This window comes from Passer domesticus, chromosome 4, assembly GCF_036417665.1.
Source record: "Passer domesticus isolate bPasDom1 chromosome 4, bPasDom1.hap1, whole genome shotgun sequence".
Classification (NCBI taxonomy): Eukaryota; Metazoa; Chordata; class Aves; order Passeriformes; family Passeridae; genus Passer; species Passer domesticus.
In genome coordinates, this window is record NC_087477.1 from 46,563,279 (window position 1) to 46,585,686 (window position 22,408).

At 36.4% G+C, this 22,408-nt stretch overlaps 1 protein-coding gene across 6 annotated transcripts in view; it reads left to right on the forward strand.

The window, feature by feature from the left end:
* The first annotated feature begins 6,174 nt into the window (after window positions 1–6,174).
* PALLD (palladin, cytoskeletal associated protein) overlaps window positions 6,175–22,408 on the forward strand; it is a 189,541-nt gene continuing 173,307 nt past the window's right edge. For 2 of the 6 annotated variants that reach the window (XM_064417660.1, XM_064417661.1), the window contains exons 1-2: window positions 6,175–6,408; window positions 12,070–13,104. In XM_064417660.1, the coding sequence (XP_064273730.1) occupies window positions 12,071–13,104 (1,034 nt within the window). In that variant the 5' untranslated portion in view covers window positions 6,175–6,408; window position 12,070. Of the gene's footprint in view, window positions 6,409–9,013; window positions 9,163–12,069; window positions 13,105–22,408 lie in introns of those variants that run through there. The other 4 variants (XM_064417655.1, XM_064417657.1, XM_064417659.1 and 1 more) reach the window with 3 other exon arrangements.

The following is a 22,408-nucleotide window of genomic DNA, read 5'->3' on the forward strand; positions in this document are numbered from 1 at the left end:
TGATTTATCTTCACGTACTACATTTTCTGTATATTTGTAAGGAAAAAAATTTTTATGAGCTTTATTAGTTAAATAACTTTATACATTAAGTCAATGAGCTTTGAAAGATGGCAGCTAACTATTGTTAAAAGTTTTGTCACATTTTACTAATTTACTTCATAAGGGTTTGAAGTCAATGGACAGCAACAACCCCAAGCAAAGTCTCTGACATCTCTTCTGTGCAATTCCTAAAACTGCAAACTCACTCACACCAGTACAAGTGCACAGAAAAATGAGGACCATCAAACCTGGCAATGCAGAGAACTCTTGGGGCTGGAACCCCTTCACTGCTTGCTGGAATATTACACCATCCATTCAATTTGTAGAACAAAGGTAAGGAAAGAATTCTTGGTCAAACATAGGTAAATGTTTTCAAAGGAGAGGTGCAAACTTCTATGGGCTTTTGAGGTAATCATCCCTTATGTTTAAAAACTCACAGACAGCATTTCCCAAGGCAAAGCTTTAGATGTTGATGATTCCTGTGAGTCACTCACAAGAATGGTTTCAATTTAGGATTTAAAATGCATACTGCAGGAACATGCTATGAAAAATAGAGATAAGAATGTTGTATTGGTTTGTTTATATAGATGTCATATATCAACTGATCACAAAACTGTGCAATATATTCTCACACAGTAAGTACAATATGTCAAAATAATAATTTTTTGTGATTGCTAATTCCTGAATACTGTGTATTTATATATTGTAGCTGTTATATATTTTAAAATTATATTATATATATATAATTATTATTTATTTAATGCATTTATTATATAGTAATTATTATTCCAATTCTATCTAAAATATATCTAACACCTCTTCTAAACCTGCTTATATCAAGACAAACTTTAACTCTCCAGACTGTTTGGATCTGAGAGTGAAAACAAAGAGAATTAAACAGCTTGTCGTTTGGTTTGTTTTGGTTAGATCACCCTTTCTTCTCTCTTGTTATATAAAGAAAAACCTACATTGATTGGTTTTGTTGGATCCTAATCTTGCACACCAGATATGCCTCTATTCCTATCTGTACCACATGTGCAACAGTACAGTTAATGCTTTTGCAAAAAGTTTTTCAGTAACAGATTTATTGCCTAAATTCTCTGGGTTATAGCCAGGTTTTACCATTGCCCAAATTTCAAAGCAAGTAATATATGTATTATATTGCTCATATAGCATCTTAGAATTTTAGAGTCTTTTGTGATAGTATTACAAAAGCCTCCTCTTTCATCTGCCAGGTTCTTTAGATTTAGTCAGGTTTTGATGACAAAGCCAGAAATTGTATTCCAAACAGTCTGAAAGTGGTGTTTCCAGTAATCCATTTAGATGAATAATTGTTTCAGTGAATCTCAGCTGTCTCACTCATGCTTTTAACTCTCAAATGCACACTTGCATCATCATTAAAGGGTGGTTGTCTTGGCTCTCTAGGCTGCTTCCTCCCAGACCTTTCTCTGACTCAGTGAATATTTTGCATGATTATCAGTGACATTTCACTTTTTAAAGAGAATTCATTAGTTCACTGATCCATCAGCCTGACTCCCTTTTGTAGACTAATACCACCAGGCTCATGTAAGGACCAGAAAATTGCTGTATAAAGATCCACTCAAATGACATCTCACTGAACAACTATGAAATACATTAATTTAAAATGAATTTTTCCTACTTTGATATAGAAAAACCAATACAAGGTCCACATCTGGTGCTGGAGAATTTAAAGCATGGAAAAACATATCTTTAAATAACTGCATACTTTGCCTCTTTATCTTGATTCTAATCAAGATAGCAAACTGGACAGAAAGGAGGTGTGCACGTCTTATCGTGTACTTTTCATGTCTGATGGCGAGTCAAAACTATCATGTTTTGTCTGAAATATATTTTTTAATGATTTTTCATCACTGCCTTCTAAATGTACTCAATTTACCCCTGCCATTTATTTTTTTCACCAGAAATAATCACCCTTTAGGAAAAAGCTGGATCCTGTCTAAACAGAGACTGTGTTTGACAGCTTGTTTAACTTTAAAAAATTCTGACTGTCAATTTTTCCAATCCATCAGTACCAAAGTATCAGGACTGTACCCCACCAGTGTTTAGTCACTGGCTCTGGAGCTGTAATGCCTGGGGTGGGAGATGGACCTAGCAGTACAAGATCGGTACTCTGTCAAAATTCTAATTCTTGCTTTTAACAGAACCAGTGGATTCAATTTTGAGGTCCAAGTTCTAGAAACTGACTCCAAAATGAAGATGTACAAGCATTCTCAGTGCTGCCACACCAGTTGTCATTGCCACTGAAAGGCTCCTTCCTCTCTCACAAGCTTGGAGGCCTACTTTGTGTCATTCCTAAAAGCACCTATTTTTAAAAACAGTTTGTTTGCTACATGATTTCTCTCTAAAAGGAAATTTTTAATATATAATGCAATAATACATTTCTGTTTGAAGGACACAGACTCTTGAAAACCCACATGGTTTTACATTTAAGGTGTTAAACATTTGCTGTAGTAGAACATGACCCTCCCAAACTCTAAATGGAGGCAGCTGTATTTTCAACCAACATGAATCAGTTCTTTGTCTGATCTCTTTTCATTTCACAACAGAAAGAGAGAAAGGAAAAATTCTGTTACATTTTCACATGGTATAGCCTATCATAAAACAAGAAGTAAGTTGCTGTTGCTTGTCTGTGTGTTATTCACCACGTCTGCAATATTTCTGCCACCACCTTTTTCAGCACCTGTCTGTTGGCCAATCAGAAAAAAGCAAAAGGCCTGAAGTCTCTCCAACTCCAGGGAAACTCTTTCCAAAAATATCCCCAAGCTAAGTGTCTCCCCTAATCAGAGCTACTGACTGACAAATCTCTCAGCAGTTCATTCTAAATAGCCAGCTGTGTTTTAACTTTTTTTTTCCTTTAATTTAGTTCTGCTGAAGCTAACAGTGGAAGTAATCAGCTGTTCTATGTTCCTCCTTCAGCATTCATTCCTCTTCCCAGACGTATGGATGTCACATTCTTGCACATTTGTCTTTGTTAGTGCTGTGACTTCTGGCAGCAATACACAGCTGTCTACCCCTATCTGGCATCAGGCATGTTTTTAGGTGGCAGGTGGAGTCTTCCTACGAGCCACAGGAATACATTTGGCATAATCAAAAGACAGCATGCAATAACTGTTACAAAGGTAAAGCAAAGTAAAGCTGTATTATGATAAAAGGAGAAAGAAGTAAATATTTATTTTCCTACAGATCAGCATCTCATATTTTGTTGAAAGAAGCACATTCCATTTTCAAAGTTAATCCCCTTGTAAAGAAAGAAGCTTTTATCTGGTATTGAACTTCAGCTCTGTCTGTGCCTGCTCAGATCAAACACATTTCACATGCTAAGAAGGAATCCAAATACATGACTGGCTGTGAATATAAACATGTAAAATATGCACTATAGGCTTGCAGCTAAAAATTATCTAATAGAGATAATTTTCCTCACAAGGAGGAAAGTCTAAATCTTAGCACATATAACATTAAAGGATGACATGTGATGCTATAAAGCATTTTTCTCGCTGCCCATATGGAAATTTTATGATATGCATAAGTGCAAGTAGTTCTTATATAAAGAAAAAATCAGCTCTGTTTGAAATGTAATCTTCACAGAGGCACAGGTAATATCTAATGTGAATAGGATTGCAGCACTTAGAATTAAGCAGTTCCATACTCCACAGGGCATAGAGGGATGAGTAACTTTTCAGACACAGCACAGGTAGTTATAACACATGTAATTAATTTAAAAATAAAAGATTTGGTAAAGCCATAATGAATATGACTAACGTGTACACTATACATGCCAAAATCAACCCAGAGAAGAGTAACACTTAAAGCATTTAAGTTAATCAAAACTGGGCAAAATTAGAGCTACGGTTCTGTATATAGACTTCGTAAAAGAAAATTTTAAGAAGAGGCTAGTGGTTAACTCTGCAGAGTCAGGACAAAAATTAGCTATGTAACATAAACAGGTTGCTTTTCTTCTTTCAAACAGCTTAAGTTAGTGTTACTTTTGTGACACAGATTTTCCACTAGTGTTTTAACTCTAATTTATTTCCCTTCTTTTCTAGAAAATTATGTAAGGCTACACTGAGCTGATACAGCTTAGATTTCTTAAACTTATAATATAATTTGAAATCTTTACATGCTAGACTACACAATCTCAATTATATTGCCATGTGCTACACTGACAAATTCCATCCTTGCTTTCTCTATCCTCATGAGATTGCATTGATGCTGCCTTCTTTAATTTCCACTCATTTCCTCTTGCTTCTTAATTCAACATGAAATTGATCAAAGTTTTTGTACTAAAATCAGTTGAAACACGTGCTTGCTTAAATTCTTACTTGTATACATTCCCAAATGCTAAAATGTGGAAGGGCCTTTCTACTTGAACCACAGAAGACCGTCAATTCAGAGTTTGTTGACACCTCATTTCTTTTCTTTGACACCACTAGATAACGCTTCTTAAGTATTTTACTAGAACAGGGCATTGGAAAGGCTTTTTCCAGGCCATGGCACGGCTGTGGGCCCAGCGGCTGCGGTGTGGCCGCAGCTCCAAGGCACGGCGGTGAGCTCCGCCGGTGCGGTGTGGCCGCAGCTCCAAGGCACGGCGGTGAGCTCCGCCGGTGCGGTGTGGCCGCAGCTCCAAGGCGCACTGCACAGCACCACATCCCGCGGGCCGAGCTCGGCCCGTGGGCACCCACTGCCTCCACAGCCGCACAGCCGGCAGGCTCCACGCTCCCTGTCCCTCACCGCAGAGCCCCACCCTGCCTGCCCCGCCCGAGCAGCCGCTCTCGCCGGTGTGGCCGCACCTCTTCACCTCCAGCACGACGCCATTCAGCGGCGTCCACTGGCTTCTCCAAACCCAGACCCCGTCCGCGTTTTCCCCTCAGCGCCTCACGCACCAGAGCGTGTGCGGGGCTGTGAGTGAAGAGTCCGGGCAGGCAGCGAGGCCGGCTCAGGAAGCAGCCTGCCCGGAGACACGGTCCTGAGGGGGTCTGATGAACACAGGGCCTGGCAAGGGGCAGGACCAGCACCGCCTTTCCCAGGGCAGCGCCCGCTCTCAGGTAACGCGGACGGAGACATCTCTACCCTGGGCACAGTGTTTGTAGGCAGAGACCAAACAGCTTTGCCCTACGTGTTTCCCCTTTGTGATAAATCCGTGAGAGCACAATGTGCTTCACAGCCGCAGATGCAAAAGTGTATTAATCACAGGGCACAGGGGTGCAAACTCCTAAGAAAATTTCTTTGAAATTTTAAGGGATGCTGGGGGCACTTGCCAGTCAAGCAGCTGTTTGTACGTGTGTTCCATTATTACCTGCCCAGCTAATGAAGAGGATGGCGTCTTGAGGCAGAATGATACTCCAAGTGTTCTAGTAGTCTTGAGATAAGGGAAGCAGAATGACAAGTTTCTCAATGTGAGGTAGTTTGCCTCATGAAGACCTTAGGTAGACTATAGATCTTGGACTGACAAGTGTTCATCTCTTTCCCAGTTTACAGAATGGTATTAGTTCTTTGTGAGTTACTTGGCCTTCCTTTCTGTTTTATGGTTTCCTTTCCTGTTCACAGCTGTGGTAATTCTAGTAAGTTGTACTATTTTCAAAGTTTATTGATGTGTTTTTACTTGCAGCCCCTCAATCTCTTTGTTGATGAAATATTCTGTAAAAGAAGGCTGAAGGTTATTATTACTGTTCTGTTATTAGTTTATTTTTAACAATTGCTGTATTTCTTCCAGACCAATTACCAATATAACTACTAGGAAAAGCTGAAGGTGTATAAGCTTTCCCATTGCACTCCTAATATTCTCAGAGAAACTTGGAAAAATTGTGTTTGAATACCATTGACACTGCTTGCTACATATGACAATTTCATACATATATGACAGGTAGAAACTTGCAACGCACTCTATGAAAACATATATTAGCTCTAGATATCTAAAAAATCCATTTATTATTAAGTAAATACAAGCACAATTAAATGTCTTTTGCATACTGAGGGAAAACTAAAGAACAAAGCTATATATAGCATCGAACTACAGCAAGACATTGACCCAGTCTGTTTAAGCACAGGCAACCAGATTATTTTTTTGCTCTTTCAGAGGTGGAAAAATATGTCTGTTAGTAACTCAAAATAACTGGAGGTTTCTGTGGCAACTGGTAAAGGAGGTTGTATCTCTCTCTGCTGCTTAAAGTAGAAGCAGTTCTTAGAGATTTCTATTTGAAGTTTGCATACTGGTGTTTGACTTCAGGTCTTGGAAAGGAGATTGCTTATCTACTTGTATTTAATCTTGTTGCTATTTAGAGTAAGAAACAAAATAACAAGGACCATAACAGAGGTGCTCTGCTTTCTCAGGTAAGTACATTAATCATTAGGGTAAAGAGCTTATTGCTGTATTTTGGTTTTACATAATTAACGATGAAAATCTTTTACATTATGTAACATCTTCATCAGATCAAATGGTAAGCTTGTACAACCAGAATAGTTTTATGGTTTTTGGGATGAGATTTGGAATGACTTGAGCTGACTAGAGTTAGAAACTATTATTAAGGTTTCAGGGAAACTGCAGCTGCATTCCATCAAATCTATTGGTAATGAAAACTGTTATCTCTGTGGAGTTCTGTTCATCAGCTGAATTTTCCATAAGACCGCAACAGGAATGGAGTGAGCATATTAGCTGTATATCTCTAATCTTGTTTGATGCTATGATTAATTTTAAAATATTATGTGCAAATCCTAAATTGTTACATCATTGCATATTAAATCGTGTTTATCTTGCAAAATGTGTAACTGTTCCAAAGTTTTAGTCTGTTTGCCATTTGTTTAGAGTGATTTACTGCCTTTACTACATTTATAAAGGAGAATACACATTGTTTTTGCAATATAAATGGAAGATATTGATTCCAAAATATTCAGTACATATCAAAAATATAAGCATTCCCTAAATCACAGAAAAAGAATGTTGGGAAAATTTATTCATGGCTTAATAGAACTTTATAAAACCTTGCCCTATTTTCAGGTTATGAAGAATATTTCATTAACAGTTGAAGAGGAATTAATTGAACACAAATCTTTCACTTTCTGGGCGAATATTTCTATCATGCTGTACAAAAAGTATTGGGCATACTTGATTTACACAAAACAATACTTTATTTGTATTCAGAAAGATAAATTTCTTTTAAAATATCTCTGCAGATATCTACAGGCAGATATATTTTCTTCCCAGAAGTGAAAATTTAAACACATAATTGCAAGAACCAGGATTTCATCCACCCACTCCCTGTAGAAAATGCTGAAGATAGCCCAAGGCAGCTTGTTGCTGTTTATATGCAGGCTATTTTTGACTCCCATTCCAAGGTGGCAAAGTCTTAGGCATTTAGTGGAGATGCTGGGTGCCTGAAAAACATTGATTTTACTTTGTGGGGTGACTGCTTAAAAATTAGGCATACAGTGGTTAACTCTTGGATAACCAGCTCCTTCTTTGTGCATGATTTTCAGCTGGAAATTTTTAGAAGCATGGTTCTGTTCTTATTTCTCATGCTGAAATCACTGTAAAATGTCCCAAAATAAAATCCTTTTAGCTAATTTCACTACAACATGGTAAAGACGTCAAACTGCAAAAATGGGATTTGTATACATTGTGAAGCATTCCCAGTCCAGCAGTGAGTCTGTTCAAGCTGTGACTAGGGGACAGTAACTGCCTGTATGAAGATGCCAAGATGCTCTATCAACACTGAAATAGGATGTGTGGTACTGGCACTTGTTAGTACATAAATATGGTCTGATCCTCTAGGGAGCTCTGAGTCTCTTGTGCTCTTCTGTCACAAGAGTACATCTACTGCACTTCCATTGTTGCCAAGGAACAAATTTTAGTAAAAAATGCATGGCAGTATCTAGAAGACCTTGAGCTAAGAGCAAATGCCAGTGTACAAAATGATTTCAAATCTGAGAGCAGATATAATGGATGCTGGCAGAAGGGATGGAGGTCTGTAACATCTCTTTGGAGCTATAATTTCTTCTATCTACTCTGGAGCATGTGACACCCAGTAGGTTGCAATCTGGCAGAAACCACGTTGCCCACACATTGCTTTTATTTCTGGAAACTGTGTGATAAAGTCTCTAGATTAAACCAACAGTCTTCATGTTTACTTCTTCCTTTCACTGAGTTTCAACAGAAATTATGTGCTTGAAAAAGTGCTTTTGGACAGGTTTGGGTTTGTTTTTTGTTTTTTTTTTTTTTTTCTGGGACTAAACTCTCACAGGAGTTTTAATGAGGTGAAAGTACTTCCTCAAGAGAGACAGTAAGTGAGAATTGACTCTGTTACACATTCTCTATAACTCCATAACTCTACAGAAACCAAAAATGTATTTTGATTGTTTCAGTGTTAATACATGTGTCAGAGGTGTGGGGTATTTTTAAGCATACATGTTTTCCAGGGATTTTTTGTGTCTTTTCTGAGGGAGATACTTCTTTTATTATTTCACTTGAGATGTGAAAATTCAGTAGGTTAGTTTATTTGTACAGTGCAGTATATGGTTACAGATTATTTATCAATTATTACAAAAAGTTGCTGTATTTCTACTCATAAATCCAAAAATGTTAAGGGTCTTTTCCAACCTAAATGATCCTAATTTTTTCTTTTCTACAAGATTTTAAGGTACACAAGGAAGCTATTGATTTTAAACTATTCTTAATAGAAAAAGGCAATTATTTTATTTATTATAATGAAAATAGTGTTGTTTAAAACAATTTCAAATCTTTGACCATAAAATGTTATAGAAAGGGAATGGCTAAGCTCTCTAAATTTCTGAGTAGTAAGCACACAGAACTTTGTGCCACTTCCAGGCCTAACGTTGCTGCTGCTGGAATTCCAGATAGTGGCAGTCTGCTGAAACATGAGTTCAGTTACCAAATATAGATGAGTGGGGTACGAATTTCATAGTCACAGAGGACGGATGTAACGCACAGACCACAATCTTCTCGACTAAGGACCAAGCAAGCTTCAGGGAAGGGCTGGAGCAACTTTAAGCCTATTCAGATAGAAAAGGAGAAAAACAACTTTACCTACTATTAGTTATACTTGAACTCTTCATATTGGCCTGCTCATTGTAAGATCTGTTTTATATTTTCTGCTAAACGTAATTGTTGTGTTTGTGGAGTAATTTTGCAGGATTTCAAAATTCAGAGAAAAACTATGTGCCTTTTTTGTTTTAAAAAATCTTACTAGATACATTTCATCATTCATACAATTATTTTGAAGATATAGGTCCTGTTAAGTAATAATTGGGTCATGTTAAATCATAATTTCTTATTTGGCAGTTTCTGCAAATTCAGGATGTTTATATATTTTTTTATGAGTCCTTTAGTTTTCTATGTTTTTTCCATATTTTAGTATATATCTCTACAAAATCTCAATTTGATTACTCTATTTTTTCTGAAATTATTGTAATCCAATACGTTTCAAATTTAATATTTACCATATGATTCTTTAGAGCATCTGTATTGGGTTTTGAATAAACATTTAAACTGCATGATAAAAAATGTGGTTTTACTTGGGTGTAATTTTTAAATATATACAAATAGGAGCCCATAAGTAGTCTGAATGTAATAATGTTGATCTGCATGCAACATTGTAATTTATGCTTGTGTCTTTAAATGATACAGTATATGGCTTTGCAGGTTACCTAATGAGTACTGATGATGAAAACTGTTATAAATATATTGTAGTCTAACTTGGAGAAGCTAGAAATAGTGTTCAAAATTTCTAATTATGATCTTATAAGCTACTTGATAGGGTTAGTGATACTTCACCTCCAGTTCACTGTGATTACAAGTTGCTCTAAAAGAATAGTGAGTTTACATATTACAGTATGGCTGAAAAAAGTCTTTCTCCTGGAAGCTTCCATTCAGCTCCCTAAAGCTAGACGCATGAATCCATTTTCAGGAACCTTCTCACCAAGAAGGCTTATCAGCATTAGAAATTGCCAATTAACCAGCACATATAAATCCATCAACTTTATCTAAATATCCAGGTATAGACTGATTCACTTAAATTTAGACACCAGGCTTTGAAAATTACAATATATGTAGCCATTATATTTTTCTAACAACAAAGCTGAGTATTGGGAAGAAATATGTTCATTCATAATCAACTGATTTTAATAATCATGTTGGGTGGCTAACAATAAGCAAAATTGTCCTTCTACCCATGAAAGAGCTCATTGAAACATTAGAGCAGCTTGGTGTTGGAAGTCAGGGAAGTTTATCTGAGTATGTAATGTGTCACTTTGAGATGTGAACAAGCTAGGAACCAGTGTGTGTCAGATTTAAATAAAGATATAATTTGAAGCACAGATATTTATGTGTTGTCTAAATAGCACCTTTGTTCACTTAAATACAAAGTTTTAAAAAATAACTAAGATTTAAGGAGGCAGAAACTCTACAGTTTTAACCCTTGTTTCTCTGGCATTCATCCAGTTTATGCCTGAACAGCTGAGCCTCTAGACCAACTGTTTGCTGGGCTTCTCAGATTCTTTCTTTAAAGCTGCTATGTGGTAGTCAGTTATACTGTATATGCTTTTTTAGATTTTGTTGACAAGAGATTGGCATGGTTGCTAAATTTGTTGCCCTGTAAACGCAGATAACAGGAAAGGAAAACATAATCCCAGCACATAATAAACTTATCACTGAATTCTATAAAAACATTTATCAAACCTTAAATGCTTTGGGTTTCTTAGACTTCTCTTTTATGCGTTGAGTTGTAATCTGTTGGCAAGACAAACAGGCATATCAAGAGATACATATGCTAAGCCAAGAATTCCAATAATCTATCAGTCATTTAATGACTACATGCTGGGTAAGCCCTGGTTTAGTGACTACAGGTAATTGGAGTCTGCACAAGCTGATGCAAAATACGTCCGAGTGCATCTCATGATTGTCAAGCCATTTCTCCACTATCAGTAGAGAATTAAAGGAAATTTTTTCTTTTTAAATCTTATGTAAAATTTTTTTCTTGTAGAAATTATCATTAGAATGAGAGGATTTTTCCTCTCATTGGAATTAAAACCACTGATGTTCAACTCAATTAAATGCTCTGCAGAAACAATAATTATGTTTCAGATCTCATCAGCCACAATCTAGTACCAGTTAGACAAATACATTTCAGCAATGAGATTTTCAGGCCAGTCTTTCCCTTGGGGAAAGTGTGGTTTCCTGATGTCTTGTTTCTTGCTGACTTTAAAGAGAAGCCTCGTCCTAATTCTGAAGTCATGTTGAGAAACTGGAGAAGTATAAATGCTTACCTGCTTTGTGAAACTGGTACAAAATAGACATTATACACTTCATTGAGCAGGATGATATATAGGTTGTGAAATTTATTTCTTCAGTGCTTTACTTCTAGCATATGGTAGCTTGATATTTCATTTTGCAATTGCTACTAAATTGGTAGCAAGTTAAAAATATTAGCACAATAAGTAAAACAATATTAAACACATTATTAACATTAAATAGAAAGGATAACTTGGAATTTCTAATCCAAATATCCTTGTGTGTATCCTCATAATGGTTTCAAGTTGAACAGTTCTCTCAGAATTTGATGGTTTAATGTCTGGAAGGCAATGTTAAGGGAAAGAGAAAAGTAAATATATTCCCAAAATCTTCATAAGGCTAAAACTAGGAAAAGAAAAAATGAAGTCTAATAGAATTGATGTAAAAAACGTAATCAGATGTGAAATAACAGCAATATACATATTGATCCAGTAGACTTGAGATTGTGCTAGGCAATATACAGGCAAAGGATATCTTCATACTTCTGAGAGAAGATTCATGAGAAAAATTACTCCTAAGTGTTCTCATTTCCACCTAGACAATTTACAGTCCTGGCTCATTCTAATAGAAAACAAGGTTTATGATATGTCATACACTATTATATTCTGCTTATCTTACAGCTTTGTGTCTAGCTTATGGGAACTAGGATATAACATTTTTCATTAAGGAATTGTTCTTGTGTCTTCCAGGATGCAAGACAGAAGCTGTGGCCGGGCATTGCCTCTTTCTTTAATGCTGAAGGAGACTTACTCTCCAGAAAGCGGCAATAGTACGGGGTATCCTGAAAATATGTCAGAAGCTTCATCTTACCATGATTTTTTCTGTGATTCCCTGTCAGACACACAGAATGGTGAATTTTCAAACGAACTTTCTGCCTTCCTTACCCAGGAGGAGATAAGTAAGAGTCTTGACATAGCTCGAGAAGCCATTGCCAATTCCATGGAGGAAGAGGAGAACACAGCACCAGACTTTACTCATTATCTCGACACCCCTCTTTCTAGCCCTTCAGAAAACCCTTCTTTCAGGGACACCGACCTCCATGAGCAAGAAACTTTACCAACACCTCAAGCAAGCAGTTGGACTTCATCTGCTGCAAGTCATGTTCTCCCAAGGAATCAGAAAGAGCAATCCACTGCACCTCAGACAGAGGATAGTTTTGCCACAGTTTCTAAGAGACAAGCAAGCACCACACCTTTTCTACCTGCTAGTCCCAGCTTTGTCAGAAGCCTGAAATATTCAGAGAAAGGTGGTCCATGTATGCCTAAGACAAGCCCAAACTCTGAATCGACATTTCAGGGAGAAGCTCCTTTCAGGAACAAGCTGTGTGACAAAGCTGCCACATTCATAGAGGAGTTATCATCTATATTTAGACAAGCAGCAAAGACAAGAGGCCGTAGTCCCGATGGGGATTCTTCTTCTCCAGACAGTGGATACCTGTCACCTAATAAGAAACAACCAGCTTTAAGTACCTTGGTGAACCAGCCACATCAAGAGACTGAACCTGAGGACAAATTACCTGGAGTTCATCTGAATGGAGAACACTATTCTGGAAGGGGGAGCATCATGGAGAGCAAAATGGTCCTGTGCCGTCCCTTCATCAACATGGAAGAGCATGAGCTTTCACCACCTCTATTCACTCAGAAGCTCCGGAGCCAGGAAGTTGCTGAAGGAAACAAAGTATTGCTGGAGTGCAGAGTTGCTGGCAACCCAGTCCCTGATGTCAGGTAAGTGCTAAGTCACCAGATAGCATCACCTGATTGTGGAAGGAATCCACAATCAAGGAGGAAGGAATCCACAATCCTAAGGACAGGTATGACAGTGACCCTCTTAGAGGTAGTCACATAAGAGAAGTCAATCATGCAGTTTTAAAAAGCACAAAGATTAACACATTCTAATGTCCTTATTTCACTAGAATGTTTCACTCTGTTTGCTTAGGAAATGAAAATCTGCTTCATTTAAGAGCCACATGGCAAAATTAGAAACAGAATTGGCTCTGTCAACATTCTGTGTGATTGTTACTTCTTCAATCTGGGTAAAAGAAGAGACAGCTTGCTCCTAAAGAGCATATCTCAAGAAGATGATACAGTTTTTACTGCTGATTAATTAGAATGTCTCCAAGATCCATGTAAACTGTTTTTCTGAATTTTAATGCAGAGAGAATCATAAAATAAGTAGGCTCTTAATGACTGAGGAAATGAGTAATGAGAAACATTGCTGACATAATAGTTGGTTATTGTAAAATCAAGCAAACTTTTAAGTAATCACATCAGTATAAATTAGTTTCTAACTTCTGTCTTGTATCCCTTTTGACACGCATAATTGTGCTATGTTAGCAGTCTGTAGATGCAGCCATCGCTGCATTGTGGCAAAAATGATTCATGCTAACCTTTTGGGCTCTTGCAAAGCTCCCTGACAGTCAAATTAATACACTTTCATGGTCCATTCTTAAATTGGTTTTGTTTAATAATTATTAATAATTCTCCATCTAGCAATTGAAAGAAGTTACTAATAAAAATTACTTTTTCAATATTTCCATTGAAAAGAAAATTTCCCCCTTCGTTTCTATTTCATTATGGATCTTCAAGAGAGGAAAAATACGGCACCTACACCTCAAAAACTACTCATTTCAGAAGTCGGTGCACTTTTTTTGCGTGTCCTTTCTGTAGTGACACCGACTTGGCTGAAGAGGTCACTCACACACAGCACGGGCGGCACAGAGCCCTCAAGTGAGCGCTGCAGCGGAGCCAAGGCTGGCTCAGGGGCTAAGAGGCACCAAACACTTGAGTGATGTTCGGGTGAGACTCTAAAGTCTGAATCTTGGGGAAAGGAGGGGGTTCTTTCCAGATGGGAGAGTGTGCAGAAAAATATGTAATGGATTTTAATCTATAACAGCATTACTAGGAACTTCTAAACAGTTTCATAGTATCATCTAGGTACATCATTGCTCTTCTTTCTGGATATGAAAAGAAGTTTTATGGTGTATCCTGTATATATCCAGTAAATAGTTAATTTGCTGCAGTGGAAAAAGACAAGCCTATTTAAAACCGCCCACATATTGCAGAGCAAGTGAAGAATGTCTGTGCTACTTTCAGAAGTATTTTCTGTAAATGGGAGTTTTATATGGTTTTAAAAGAAAGCAAAACATCAATGATACAAAAATAGTTGACCATTCTCTTGTATTTTGGTAATGAAAATAATCCACTTTTCTAAAGCACTTTACTGGGTTTCTGGTTTGTTATATATGTGAAAAACAATCTTCAGATCATAGTCATATGAATTAAAAATATTTACAGTTTTCTGAAGAAACTGGCCAGAAAAATAAATGTGTAAAAGATATTAAGCTTTTTGTGAAGGTTTCTGAATAGGTAGAAGGTAGAAATGGATATTAGGAAAGCATTGTATTGCATTGCCAAAAGAAGAGCTATGGAAGAAGCTGAACAGTTACCTGGTGTGAGAAGTGTAAGAGCAAGCCATTGGGCACATGGAAAACCTGCTCAACAGGAGCTGCAGACAAGGGCATGAGCCAGGGCAGCCATAGTCTGTACATCTTCATATAGCAATAGAATCTGTAGAAACCAAGCTGCAGCTCTTCTGGTTCTTCCCAGAAAACCCAGTTTCAATAACATAACCACTGTAAAGGCTCTGTGTGATAAGTGTGACTAAAGAAGAAAGCAGTTAGGATTTTTTGAGAGTTTTTTTGTTTGTTTTTTTTGCCTCAGCTGGGAAGAAAACTGGAAGCCACATTTCCTAAAGTCATAAGGAAGTAACAATGGTGACAAGAAACTCACTAAGTTCTTATTTCACCAGGCACTCAAAAAGTTGTCCAGTGTAATAATGAATACAGCTGGTATTTAAGCAGCATCAATTACTGGCAACAATTAAATCATCCAACTGACACCAGAGCAAAAGGCCTCCAAAAGAATCTACACAGGCTTTTCTGATCTTTTAGCATGTTACTGCTTTTCTATGCCTCATATTTTATCCTGGACCCAAGTAATCTTTATAACTGGCTTTCTTCCCTTTTCATAGCTTTTTTGTAGCTAAACTTTCTAAGTCCTCAGCCTATACAAAGTTGAGGTAGAATCCTTCTTTATCCTGTTACTTTTCTTATGAGGATAAAGATACCAATGTTGCAGAATCTTAGTATAACTGAAGAAAACATCAAATGTAGTGTATGGACGTGGTGTATATTTGAAGGTTATTTGATTAGGAAAACCTCTTAAATTTTAAGTTCCTTAGATGTTCATAGCCATACACAGCTGAAAGTGTTATGGTTTGAGTGACAAAACAAAAAAAATCAGTTACATTTCAGATTTCTTTTTTTTCAAAGTTCAATGTCTAGCTTACTAGTTCTACTAGCAGAAAATCAGATTTCTTAAAATGAATATTTTGTCACTGGTCAGAAGAATTCTTATATTTCTGTAAGATTCCAGATTCCAGCCTAGGACCTAGGAAGGCACATAGTGATTTGAAAAGTTCTGTCTTCTAAAGAAGGTCTAAAACATGTAAAATATAAGTTGAAACCAAATTTCTGTTACTCTCAAAACCAATTTATTAGTCAGTAGCTGTCCTTCAAAGTGTATCAGCAATGCTGTGTTTAAAATACTCATATTGGCCTTGAGCTAGCTGAAACAAATTCCAGCTGGGTGTGACTTAGACCTCTTCAGCATTCGCCTCACCACCTGAATATTTAATTGCTTCAAAGCCTGGAGCTGTAAGCTGTGATTAAAGTATTTTCTGACATCTACCTTGAGCTGTAAGCTGTGATTAAAATATTTACAGATATTCACCCAGCTTCTGTAGCATCAGAGGTATTGAAATTTTTGTGCAAAATATATTATTTTCCTTTTTCCACAGCAAATTGATGCCAAAAAAATCCAAATCAAAGTTAAAAATAAGGCACTTTCCACAAACTACATGACAAGAACAAGGTCTCTTTGCTTTAAGGAAATAATTTGCTCTCGTTATATTCCTTTTCTTCTCGTAAGTGCTGTTTGTCTAGATTTGGCTTTAACAAATACCCAAAATCTGCACCTAGAAACGTTACTTGCATGTAACCCAGAACTGTTCTTATAAAATACAGAAACAAATGCAAAGTACAATACTTAAATTTATAATAAAACCAAATTATGTTGACTGCTACAGCTTCAAAATCTTACTCTGTTTTACAGTCTTTAAAGGCTTTGAAGCCTAAAAACACACAATAAACCGTGGCACCACCATAGTCCACCCATCAGGCACAGATGCAAAAAAAATTGAACATCAGATTAAGTAATGCTTAACACAAATCTACACACCTGTGTAAAAACTCAAGTGTACAGGACAACAGTGATTAAACTATCTACACGGCAGCTGGTAGTTTTAAGTCTTGGAAATTTGGTAGTTTTTAGTCTTAGTAAGAGGTATCCCAGATGTAGTTTCTTTGCTGGACTTGGTTTGAGGTAGGAAAATCTGTGGTTTAGAGATAGAATTTAGGTTTATTTCTTGAAGTTTCTTATGAGTAGATTTTGTAGTTGTAGTGAAACTTGGTGGGAGATAGAGATGTTCTACTACTTTTATAATGGCAAGGCTTTAGTAGTACTTATTTTTATCAAATGTGAATAGTTGTTTATGTATGTGTGCTAATGGGATATACTTGACCATTCTAGGTGTCCTTAGGTAAAAACAAAACCTGTTTCATGAGTGTATTCCTTGCTTTCTTGTAGAAACTCTTTAATAACCATCTTCAAAATTGTTGTGTTACTTTTTTATTTGTAGAATCTTAACTATTTTAGTTAGATTTTAGAATTAGATGATGCAGGTCCTGCTTTTAAAATATTCTCATTAGCTTATATACATACTTGTGTTAGTCAAGATGGAAATTTTAGTGAAGATATTTTATTATTAACTTGTTGAAATATTTGCTAATTCCATTCTTGTTTGCTTGACCCAGACCAACATTTTCTTCTGAACAATGAAATGCTTAATGTGTCTTAAAAACAGAGTTTAGTAGTTTACAAGTATTACGTTAGCTACAGTGATTGCAGAAATAATTCATAAAAGATAAAAAAGATTAGGATATATTCTGTGTGGGAGGAGAGGGCTCTTGTGACTTGAAAATAAGTAACAACTATATATATATATTACACTTATACAATAAAAAAAATCAAGTCCTATATTGATCTTTGAGGTGATTCTTACCTGAGTCCCAAAATGTAATATTTTGCAGTTAGAACTGATCTAAAATACTTCCACAATTTATGCAATTGTTTCTGTTCCACTATTTCAGTGTTGTTACAATTCTTTATTAATATCTAGAACAGTGCAACAAGAAATAGTGGTTTTCTTATTATGCAACCCTTTGTAAATAAAAAGTGTCTCCAAAATACCTTGCATTTATTTCCTAAGGGTTATAATTCATGTGAATTGCTCACACATAAAAACAGTTTTCTCATAGTCTCCCCATAATTTTCTCTATTAAAAGGTTTTCCCAATTAACATACTTTTATACAGAAATCTCCCAGAGTCCTCTATTAATCTTTTCAGAGCAGAATCCTGCTAATCTGTCTTCTTACTAGCCTTTTGCAAACAGAGGGTGCTTGTTAAGGATGGAAGAATATTCTTGTACCTAAGGAGCTCCTTGGGTCAAAAATGTTCTGTTTGCAGATCTGGATATTTTTCTGTGTATGGAGGGAGCATTGACAACCATCTGAAAGCGTTAACAGCATTCTTATTGCTGAGATTAAATAGAAAAATATTGTTAGCTATTTTAATCTGGCAGTACACTCTTTTAAGAAATCTGCTCAACAGTAATATGTTGTCATTTAGTATTTTATTTACACTCAAATGAAGATATCTTCAATATCATTCATTTTCATATCAATATGAAAATTTTATTTCAGCATACTCAATATTTTTCTGTTACAATAATATTTTTACTTCTCTTTATCAAAAATGTCTTCTTTTGTTGGAATTTTTTCTTTATTTACAAGTCAACATAATAGCTATTTGCAGTTGATCTCATTATTCTTTTAGCCCTTCTTTCCTTCTCATTTATTTCCTTTTATACTCTTTGTTTATTGGACCATACCATGCTATTCTTGTGTCTTTTGTTTGTTTGCTTTTGCTGATTTTCAGGTAAGGCCTGGCCATCTCCAGGCATCCCTGGAGTTTGGATTTTCTTTCAGAGCAGATTTGGAATGTAGTGTTGAAAGTCACCTCAATGACTTGTGAAACTGCTCCTTAATTCTGCTTGTCTTAGAGCAATGCTCTGGACTAGTGGGCTTTGCTGGGGAATCAAGGGGTAATGATCCAGCACCAATGGTAAAGCTATTGCAGTGCAGTGGCTGCCCGTAGGGAGTTGTGCCCTGCAGGTATTAGGTAGATAGCCTGCATCTTTCAGATATTTCCTTTCCCATTCTCCACTCATTTTGTGGCAGTAAGAGGCCACACCCTGCATCTGGGGAAAACACGCAGTGGAGTTAAGGCCTGTGTAGGTCATGTACCCATCTGCTTTAAAAAACAGTGTGGCCTGTCTGAGAATTCTAGTAGTGTGTCAGTTTTCTTAACTTGTAAGTAATAGTTCTTTTACCTTACAAACACTTGGAAAGATTTGCCATGGTGCTCCTTAGGAACAGCGTTTTGGAGACTCTTGTATATGATTGTCTGATTGCAGAGAGGGGGCAGAGCTTAGTGCTGTGCAGGTTGTTACTCTCTAGGAATGACTGGTTACCACCTTTCTGTCTGTGCATGGGGGCATGGTATCTAACCCAGTGGATGTACCCATATGCAGCGCTGGTGAAGATGTTTTTCCAAGCAGGGAGAGGTAGTAGGATTGCTTTGTTGATGTACTGCATGATATTGGTTTCTGACATGGTAGTGTCAAGGGCAATGAGGGTCATTAGGGATGTGTATATTCAGTTTTCATCTGGCCTGGTCTTATCCGATACCTCTGGGTATTCATCAATAATCATACCTAGCCTATGGGAGGAATAGAGGAAGAGGATTTTCCCCAGCCTTCCACTGCCTTCTCCTCCTTCAGGACTTCTATAAAAAATTCTGAAAATTTTGGGTTCTCTTTAGATGTTAAGAAAACCATCTTTCACTAAATTGCTATCTCAACCCATAGGCTTTGCTTTTGTCCCTCCCTCACCAGAAGGGACAGGGGAAAGGGGAGTGGCTTATTTTAGAGTTTAATTCCCTCTTAACCTCTTTCCTCCCTCTGTTGTGGGAGTTAACCCACAATAATGATAACCAAATGTTTTGTTTAAAAAGTGAAGTTTTTTCCCTTGCTTGCCTGTTTAACACCATAGAGTACAGTATTTAAAACAGGTACCTGGAATGCATGGCTCTTTCCTATGTGAAATGATCTTTATGAAGTTCAGACTGTGATAACAGGATAATTTATATAGGTCTTATAAAATAAACAAATTGCTAGAAAACAGGCAGAGCAATCCACTGATGTTGCAAAATGAATATTCAAAGATCTAAAAAAATGTGTGGATATGGTTGGGAAGGTGGCCTATGGTGACATAAACTCTTTACTTGCTGGGTTTTGTAGAAGCCCCAAGGAGGATCTGTAGATTCTGGACACTGGGATTATTCTTATGTTTTGTTTATTTATCGCCTCTCTAGAATAGTTTTGACTACATGATGTAAGTATTTCCTCATTTTTTGTTATACAGGCTCTGTGTATCACCAGGCTCTTTCTTTGGAGCTGTCATTTTTAATTAATGTGGAAATAGCACATTCTTGCTATTGAATGTATCACACTTGTAAATTGTGGGGTTTAAAAGTTTCATGCTTTTGTTTTGGGTTTTGTGTGTGTTTTTTCCCATCCTGAAATTTGGAAGAATAAAGCCTGTTAGGTGCATGAAGACGACTGCTGCAAGAGGCAATTGTAAAAAAAAAAAAAAAGGGGAAAGTTATTTGAACTAGAATTACTCTCTTAAATTGGAATTAGGAAGAGAATTCCAGCTCAGGTACTTTATTTTTCTCTTCGTATGCATGTGTCTCTGGTTTAGTTTTTCTGATTGCATTAGTGAAACTTTAAAAACATCTCATCATAACTTCTTTATTCTTTTATTCTTCTTTTTCTGCCTCTCAGTAAAAGAATGCAGATCTAAAGTTCCTTGCTAATGCTCCCAAAATAAATAATGTATGGACTAGTATTTATAAAAATACTCGAAGATTAGATAAAAATGTTATCAAAATACTTGATGGCTAACATGAAAAGCTTAAAACTAAAGTAATAAAATTATGCTGCTATCTACATAGTAGAAAAAACATAAAGGACTTTTGCCTTGTATTTACACAGGAATTGGATGAGACTTGGATGAACTTTAAAATAATATGGCACCACATGTCTTCAGAAAGTGCTTTCACTACACAAGCTTTGTCCATGTTAAACATTTTTGGTTTAAAAACAAAGTTTAATTGAAGTAGTTTTAAAATACAGATTTTCCACAAAAGTAGGGCTGAAACAGTGCCAGAGGCAGAATTCCAAGAGGCTGCTTTTACTTCATGTTTCAGAATTTATTTGTATAAATCTTATATGCAGTCTCATGGCCTTTCCAGTATTGTGCAAAGCATCAACAGTCAAGAAGTCTGGCAGTGAGGAAATACATCAACATTCTGCTTGGCATGGACTAATTGAAAGTGATCTGTGAAAATTAAAACTAAACGTAGAGGCTAAGTAGTACAGAGGCAGGAATGAACCGACATGATTTAGGCCTATTTTACTTGTACTGAAAGAGAAGAAAAGAGTAGTGAGGCTTTTCACAGAGAAGTGTTTGAAGTAAGTAATTCTGGCATCAATACTTATCAGCGTTCAACAGGTATGAAGTGCCATTCCAAATCCCATTTAAAATATCATGCTTAATACCCTTTGACATGTTTGCTCATTTGCCTAAAGGCGGTACCACATCTTGGGTTGTTTTAACCTTCTTAAGGGCAATTATAGCAGTTTATTAGTGTTACTTAAACAGGACATATATTTTTAAAACACAATACATTGCTTTATAAATTAAGTAAATGCAAGTATAACTTTGAAACTTGATGCTTTAAAAATTCTTTCTAATAAAAAGCTGTCATGTCTGAAATGCTGTGTAAATGCATTCTTGGCAATGTGAAAGCTACCTTTAAAGATATGGACAATGAAATTTAACAAATAGGACTTCTCTGCAAACATTCACAGCTGAAAATGTTAAACTTCAGTTTGGGCTATTAGAGCTGGCAGGGCTTTGAGGGAGGTAGGAAAGGCTATGGACTAAAAGCTTATAATAGAACAAACATAGAAGAAAAATTGTTAAACAGCAGTGAATAATGAGCTTATTTTATTTTATTCTGGAACCCATCTGGAAAGAGTGTTTTTTCTAACAAGTGTTATAGTTTGATAGGACTCTGTTAAGTGGGCTGGAACTGTGCTTCATTTACTGGTAAATGGACTTGCCTTTCCAGCACATGCAGTGGTGAAAGGAATAAAAGAAATTCCCTTGTCCTCCTATTCCCTGTAACATAGGAAAATAAACAAGTAAGTAATGGAATTATAGGATATCCTGATTTGGAAGGGACCATGAGGATCATCCAAGTTCAGGTCCTTCTCATAGTATCCATATTTCCTTCCCTGAGCAAAAAGATATAAAGCAAGCAGGAAAGTTAAGGAGTTAATTTTGCTCACATTTGGAGGTGTGTGGTGGGGGAAGAACATCATGTCAAGTAGACATTTTATGTTGTCATGAGTTTTCACATTGTACATGCTTTACAAAAAAAGTGAAGATTAAAAGAGTATTTGAGGTTTTTACACTTTGGGATATTTATAAATGATGTAGTTATGTAGTGAGGAGATAGATAGCAGAATGAACAAAATTTAGAAGCTTATCTTTGTACAGAATAAACCTTTACTAAGATATTGTCCCCTAAGTGATTTAAGTGTTTCTTAGCTTTTGTCATCAAGAAAAATTTTCACATGCATTACTTTAAGAAATGTACTTAATGTATATTTCTGTGCCTCTGTAAGTTGCCTTATCTGAAGTGACTTCCAAAAGGGGA